This window comes from Pygoscelis adeliae, unplaced genomic scaffold, assembly GCF_000699105.1.
Source record: "Pygoscelis adeliae isolate BGI_AS28 unplaced genomic scaffold, ASM69910v1 Scaffold402, whole genome shotgun sequence".
Lineage (NCBI taxonomy): Eukaryota > Metazoa > Chordata > Aves > Sphenisciformes > Spheniscidae > Pygoscelis > Pygoscelis adeliae.
In genome coordinates this window covers 7823421-7831446 of record NW_008824411.1, presented here as the reverse complement: position 1 = coordinate 7831446, position 8026 = coordinate 7823421, and the positions used below count along the sequence as shown (strand labels likewise).

Here is an 8026-nt window from a genome sequence, read left to right as displayed (position 1 = left end):
AATAGAAAGTAGAAAAAAGCTGTGTTTTTAAAAGGTTGGTAACACTAGGAGCATATTTATAGCAGATTTCTTTTTGATAACTTGAAAAGTTCTGTTTTTCCTGCTGCCTTTGCCCGTTTTCCCACAGTTCTTCAGAAAGACTGTTCATGAAAGCTGGATTTTTGTATCAGTGCCATTTGAATAAATCAGTTGTGTACAATAACATGGTACTTCTGTTACCTAGCCTTGCAGAATAAAAAGAAAATCCTACTGGAATTACACCATATATAGTTCCTTGTTATTGTGCAAGATGCTCTACATGGAGACACCAGTGTAGTCACCCTTTCTAGATGCAGCTCAAGATTAAATTCTTTCTGTGAGGACTTGCACTCAAAATGCAAAGGGGGAGAGTGCAGTGCTGGAGAATGAACAGGAATGTAGTCAGTCACTATTTTTTATTTTCTTTGTGGTGGGGGAACAGTACAGCAGCCTCCAATTTGATTGAGGAGTATGGCAAGTGGAAGCTGGAGTAGAAGTTGAATGTGCTGGGCCATTTTTAGGAGATAGGCACAGTCAGGGCATCTTCCTGTTACACACTGATGGAATGGCAGCTCATTCAAACAGCAGCCTGGTTTTTCATCTGCCTCAAGAAGGTAGAAGGGGCACTGAGCAAACTCATAAAAAGTGATTTTTTGGAGGGGAGGATTTGAGAGATTGTGAGTAAATAAGAAACTTGCCCTTCCCTCTGTTACCTGTCTATGCCAGTAGGCTTTCAGCCTTGGTGTGAGGTTATGGGCTAGCAAGGTGGAGAGTGGACCAGTCTGATCCCTCAGTGTCACCAGCTGGCAGAGGCGACTGCTGTGGACTTGTGAAAGCTTCAAACCCTCAGGGCTGGAAAGGTGTGTTCCTTGATCACACTTGATCAAATGATGCATCATTTATCACCTGCAGTGGAAGAAATTGTTGAAAAAACAGTAGCAAAGCAGTAGCATTAATGATTCCTCTTTTAATCTGACTTTTTTCTTCTGAAGTGCTGTTAGCTACTTGGGCAAGCAAGGTCATCAGCAAACATTAACTTGCTTCAGTGTCAACCAGTTCATGGGGGGAGCTTAGTTGTCATTGCCCTTTCATGGGTACCTGAGCAGAAGAGGAAACTGATGAAAGATTCAGAACTGACACACCAGAGGAGCACAAGTGTTTGCTCGGTTCTGTAGCAATCCCTCTAAGTTGTGCTTGGAAGATTTTTCTTAGTCTGTGATTCATTTGGCAAAGAGATATAGCAGTGGCTAGAAAAGAAAAGGTTTTTTTCATGTGAGACTTATGGAGTGGAGTTGGAACCTGGCTTATCACACCTGTTTGAAGAGTTAAATGGCTGCTAGGAAACAGCAGTAACCCGGGCTTCTTGTCCTTAGTTACATCACCACAAGATGCTTTTCAGGATTTGCTCTTTTGCCTTGTGGTCAGGTGCAGCACCCAATACTGCACCGATGCACAAGGACAGCCTTGTTCTCAGTACACGTGCTGTTGGCACTGGCTCTGGGCAGCGCCTCGTGTGCGCTGTGGTTCCAGAGGCTGTCTCTGGGCCTCCCTGACTGAGCAGGGGCTAGGTCTGGCTAAACTCTCTCCTTGGAGCAGCGGAGCTGCAAAGAGTACTAGCCCAGTTGCTATTGCAAGTGACATCTCCGCTGTGTTAAATTACAGGTCATAAATGGGGATGAGATAATTCAAACAGGCAAGTAAACCCAATCAGTTCTCTAGCTGAGCAGTACCCAGTCCTGGCCCAGTGCACTGACCTCCTACCCATTCCAGCTCCTCCCACTCCCTGTGCCCAATTCATGTGTGTTAGAGACATGTTTGTAGATTGAATTTTCCTTTAAGTGAGAAGATGCCTCTACTCACCAAGCTCATGCTTTTAAGATTGATTTTCCAAGTGTGTATTTCCAGCTGTTTTGCAAACTGGCATAGTGAGCACTCATCAGAGCCAGAAAGTAACCAGCCTTTCATTTTTAACTCTTTGGAGAGCTATATTCTTTGGAAAGAAATTTTAACTTTAAATTATATATTCCAGGTGAAATTTAGTCTGAGGAGGAGGGGCTTTAACTTGCTGAAGAATACATTTCTGCTAAGGCAGTTGTGTTTTGCAGGATTTATTTCAGCACGGGAGGAAAGGCTAAGGCCTTTAACTCCTCCATTGTCTGTTCTCCTTGCTTATGTTGAGTGGATCAGGGCAAGTGCTAGGGCAGGCTATAGCCTGCCTTGCTGTTTGGTTTCTCATGCCGCCTCCTCCTCCATTTGCTCGGCTATACAGAGCTCAGTCTCTTCAGGGCTGTAATACAAGCAGTACTTAAATTCTACTTTGTTTTTGCACCCTAACATTTACCCCTGTGGGGAAGCCCACTGAGAAAAGCCAACATTACTTGATTACTGATGTACCACACAGCTGATGTGCTGGGATCAGAATCTCAAGGGGCTGTTGTAGCACTTAGATCTCCTGAGCAGTATGTCTGAACTATTCCTTAATGTTTGTGCCTTCTGTGCATCGTTTTTCCTTCCATTTTGTTTCTCAATGGGCTGGACTGGGAAGAGTTCCTGCATGCAGCTTTTTTCATTCAAGTAAATTAGACATTTTTCCTTCTGAAAAAAAAAAAATGCTAATCAGCTGGTAGCATGGAGAGCATATTTACCTTTTGCCATCTCTGTTGCTGCTTTGTGTGGCTGCATTTTTTTTTTTTTTTTTTTTTGAGGGAAGATGAAAATTGTCATTTCTAATTGTGCCACCAACTCTTTGGCTTGACCCTCCAGTGCTTTATTCCACTGCAGGTAATCTAGCTGTTAGTAGGCTGGGGTTTGTTGATGGGTTTTTTATTTTTTTACAAATTTAGTACACATCCTTTAGCTTTCTGCCAAAAGTGGAGGCTAGCACTTGCTGTGCCAGAGGAATCAAAACTGGGATGTAGGAACCATGGATTCAGTGGAGCCCGGGAGCCCCTCTGAGCTGGAATGGGTCTAGGAGCAGTGTGTTCAGTGTTTGTTCTTTGTGTTCTGTCGATGGCATCTCCCCCTCCACCCACACTGCCCTCTTCCCCTTCACCTCAAATAACCCCTTAGTTTTAGCTTCTGGCTGCTTCTTCTCTATGTTGCTATTGCACCCTCACTTCTGCTGGTGACTGCAGGCTGCCATTATCTGCTTTTTTTTTTAATTTATTTCAAGCATACCATGAGTTTATTCTGAGCACACTCCATTCAAAATACAGAGACAATGGCCGTTAGATACCACTTGCACTTTTCTCTGCCAGATGAAACCTCCACCACTTTTATTTTCTGCTGCCTGTTTCTGTTTTTCTAACACATTTAAAAAAAAAAAATTAAATTGGCTATTGTTGTTACTAACACCGACACACTTCCCCCTCCCATGGCAAAATACTGCGTTTCCGTCTGCCTCGGTTGGAGGCTGTCTGGATAAAGCCACTGTGACTGGATCAATTCAGCAATGTAACTTTGACTCGCTGTCACCTTCCATCATGCAAAAAGGCCAGGAGGGCCAGACTGGCCTGTGAAAAGCCCGTGGCACGCAGGGGCCACGTTACCCCAAGAAAACAGAAAGAGGCAGACATCCCATCTTACCAGACAATGTTAGCCAAGCTGCCTCTGCCTAGAAATCATCTGAAGACACTGTCACAGCCCCGGGTCCTGGAGGTTCCCCATAAAGCAGGCTTGTGGGGCAAAGGCATTCCGTTTGTGAAGGAGCTCTGACTTTGTGGGGTGTTTGTTGCAGGAGAAGCGGATCGTGTCCCTGGACTCTGCCAACACGCGACTGATGAGTGCCCTGACGCAGGTGAAGGAGCGCTACAGCATGCAAGTCCGCAATGGCATCTCTCCCACCAATCCCACCAAGCTTTCCATCACGGAGAATGGTGAATTCAAAAACAGCAGCTGCTAACTGGGCAGATGCTGCCGGCCATCTCCCCAGGAGAAGGGCAAGAGGGAGCAGACTCAAGAGACCTTCAAAATAGCCCCCCTTCCCCTTACAGGTTTACATAATGCTGCTAATAAAATGGAAAAGAGAAAGAAGAACTCTGAAAGGTGGGCTTTAATTCCCCACTTGAGGCCAGGAGAACCAGGCTCCCAAGAACAAGTCCTTCCGTATCACTGTGTAAATAGAGGGAGCTCTTGGGTCATGTACAGAAAACGCCGATGTAATATACCAGAAGGAAGTGAATACTGTAGATTTTTTTAATTATTGCTATTTTTATTATTATTATTTTTTTCTCTTGTTGAAAGCACTGCAGTCCTTGGAGGAGGAAGAGGGGAGCGTGAGTGCATGTGTGTTGTGGGTGAGAGAGAGAGAGATGAGCAGTGGGTTACATTAGACAGCAGCTGTATATATCAGGCTGACTGATACAAGTACATGAGTGGAGTGAAATAGTAGTGAAATGAATTCTGTAAGAAAACTCATCTGCTGGTTTTATTCCCCTCTTCTCTAGCTGTTCTTTAACTGAATGCAAGCTTGATAGCAAACATTTTAGCAAGAAAATTGGCTCTTGCTGGATCCTGTACCTACTTTCAGTAGGACTCTGGTAAAAAACTTTCAGTCTTTTTGAACAAGGTAAAAACTTGGAGCAGCGAGCTTGTTTCCTTGCATTTGCACACAGTCAGGCTTCCCATCAAACAGACAGAGGGAATCTGCAGTTTTTCAAGGTAGGATTCTTTCTTTTTTACCCCAGTTCTAATGCAGTTTTATATTTTCTGTTTTGAGAATTTACAGACCTGTAAATACTTTTTTTTTTTTAATTCCTATCCAATCCCCACTTACGCACCATGCAGTGGCACCCCGAATTCATTCTCTGCATTCCATCAGGAAGAATCAGGTTAATGCTCTGAGGAAAGGGCTAACCGAAGGGTGCCCATGCCCAGTAAAGTAGACGTCCATATGCAAAATTTCCTTTCTCCTAGAGGATTTCTATATTTTAACTCTCGTTCAATTTCACTATTTCAGCCACTAGCTTAGCCGGTCTAGTTCCAATGAAAGATGCTTTCTGCACATTTGTGTTAAAAGATCTTCCATTTCCACTGAAATTTGCCTTTCTCTGGATACTTTAAAGGTGGTTTGTGGGTTCTGGTGGGTTTTTTCTTTAAGTTCTGTACACACCAGTTTTTTCTTAAGGAGTTTCGACTAAGCTTTCATCTCCAGTTACTTTCAGTTGCATTTCATAGAAGCATACTTACAGGCTCTATGTGAATGCGTATATAATTACAAAGTGACCTTCTCGTGGAAGATAATGACATTCACAAACTGTAAAAGATTAACAATAAATGACACAGTATTATCAATTCTCGTTATTTCATCAAATGCCACCATATTTAGTCTGAGGGGTTTTTTTAAAGCCCCAGATTCTAGAGTCAAGTAATAGTGTGTGAAGCTTCACTTCCACTTTTTGGTATACACTTCTAGCCCCCAAACTCTCAAAGTAAATAAAATTATTGCAACAGCAATTGAAATTTTGAATTACGGAAGTATACTAATAACAGTGAGTGTGATTACCCATTCAAACTAGTTATGGAAATTAGAAATTGGAAAAGTTGACTTCAAAACGAGACAAAACCTTGAGAGGGTGCCTCAGTGTGGGATGTGTTCAGCAAGCAGTTCAGGCTGCAACTAGGAACAAGCTAATGAGGTGGCTCTGGGAGTACCTGGCTGAAACCGTATAGCCTGTGATACGGAGGAGGTCAGAGCTGATGATCTGATTATCCTTTCTGGCCTTAGTTTCTGAATCTCTAAAATTCTACTACATTAAAAATGTAGGCGTTTCTAAGCCAATTTCTTGACATCCCAAAAGTGACCTGTGTTGCCTTGAACATGAAGGATTGGCAGTACTGAGGACCCAAATTCAGTGTCTGTTGTCAAGTTTGTTCTTTGGAAATGAATTACTCTTGCCTCTGTGGGCAAATGCAGCTTGTGACAGAGCGCAGTATGTTGACTGTTCTGCTTGATTATTGTGTTACGATACTTCAGTTAAGCGTCATCACACAAGTATGTTACATTACTGACTATGCATAAATACAGAGACCGCATCTCCTGCAGTCCTGTAGGATATATAAGAAAAATGTGTGTGAATGTCTCTTAGCAAGGCCTTGGCTGTTAATTTACATCTGGAGGAGACTTGTCTGCAGCGAGTTGGGATTTATATTTAATGCTTAGTTCTTTCGGATCAAAGCTGCTCTGGCTTGCTCGAATGTGACTTGGTACTACAGTCCAAGGAGCATCCCTGTCTTGTTCTTGGTGTATCATAGCCAAGTCAGCGCTGTCTGACGCACCTGGGCTTGTGCTCTGCTTTTGCTCAGTAGTGATTTCTTTTCGATACTTTCCAAACCGTCTTCCAGCTCTGGGTCGTTGCTGACCTCTGATATTTTCTTCCTCAAACTGTGCCTTTAAGTTCCTTCTTCTTTCCTTCTTCCTTCATGCACCACAGCTATAGGCAGTCTATCAAGTTTGTATTAATCTGTCTTGTGAGTAGCTCTCTCTTAACCTTTGCAAGCCCCTTTTTGTTGAGTATTTTTGCGTGATCTGCATCTCCCCTTTACTATGTACTGTAATTATACAGCTGCATCATGGGAAATTTGTTCATAAAAGTAGCCTTTTCAGATGGGCATGTGCATTGCTCACTTATTACACAGTGCAAATAGTATGGGTGTTCTGTGACTGAGACATGAGATCAAGTGGTCGTAGGAATACACTGACTAGAACAAGGCAGAGGCGGATATGTCATTCTGGTAGCATCTAGCCTAGCATTCATTTGGGAAACGCGTTTCACCAGAGCTCCCCAGCTTTCTGGTAATCTATCAAAGATCACTGGCTGAGCTGTATGGTTTGATGCTGAAGACTCCAAGACGTCCATTTTGATTTCTGCAGAGAAATGCAATAGGGGCAACATTTCAGCCCTGATTTTTGGAGGGGGAATAATACCTGCCACAAGATTGATGTTTTGGTGAGCTCTTCAGTAATGAATCATTCTAATAATGTACCTTCTCCTATGTATTTCTTAAGCATGTAGAATGCTTGTAGGAAAATGTTGCTATTCTAAAAGAGTATCGGTATCGTTTTCACAGCTCCTTGCTAGGCAGGTTGTCTCTCTTCTACTTCAGTTTCTCCCCTAAAGTGCAAAGTGTACTCCTCTAACTCCCGCTATAGAGGAGAAGCTGCCTGTTGACCCAAAAGGCGGTGAAGGTTGCAGACTCACAATGCTGCAAGACTGAAATTGATTAGGTGCAGAACAAAACATTATGCTCCTGATTCCTGCAGGCAGCTGTCTCTCCTAGTTTCTTGCCAAGCAGCTTTCTAGAGGAATTTTAAGCCGCTTCAAGCCGACAATATGTGAAAATGCCAGCTTCTATTTCGTCCAGTCTGATAAAATTCAAGTGGCACTAAACCACGTGGCAGCCAAAAGGTCTGTCTGTTTTGGAGCAAGAGCCCTATCTGGGCCTGATCACATTTGGTTTAAGACTAGTAGCCAGTGGGTTTCTGCAGCAATGAGAGAAGAAGTAAATAGTGCGAAGTCTGATGATGAGCATTATAGACATTAGGTTTTGGTTCGTACGTTCAGCAATGCATCAGGCTGTGTCTAATGCTGTTGCAAGCAACTGCTGCTCTCATTTGGAAACAGCTGAAGTAGCGCAGGAAAAAATTAATAACCTGTGGGAGTAATACTCATGTGTTCCTAAGACTGAAACAGAAAACTTGCCCCATCCTGGCATCTCAGTCCTTTCTGGCCACGTTCCTCAATACTGTTCTAGGGTGGTTCTTCCCAAACCACAAAGGCACCTGGGCTTCCGAGTTCTCAGTAAAAGCTCATGGCCAGCATGGCGGGGCAGGGAAATGGAGCAGCATTGTGTAGCGCTGCGGCCTTTTGCCATGTTGTGTGGGGTGTCTGCAGAGCGTATGAAGAACAGAGGTGACCAGAATGACGTGGGATAGGCACTAAAGGAGAAGAGAGGGAGCATGGCCTAGGAGTGGCATCCTGTAAATGCCCATTCTTTGCAACTCTAGGAA

General features: G+C 43.5%; 1 protein-coding gene across 1 annotated transcript in view; it reads left to right on the top strand.

The window, feature by feature from the left end:
* Positions 1–8015, top strand: part of RASAL2 (RAS protein activator like 2) — a 149290-nt gene extending 141275 nt beyond the window's left edge. The window contains exon 19 of the mRNA XM_009320739.1: positions 3755–8015. Coding sequence (XP_009319014.1) covers positions 3755–3919 — 165 coding nt within the window. The 3' untranslated portion in view covers positions 3920–8015. The remainder of the gene's footprint in view (positions 1–3754) is intronic.
* Positions 8016–8026: the final 11 nt, after the last annotated feature.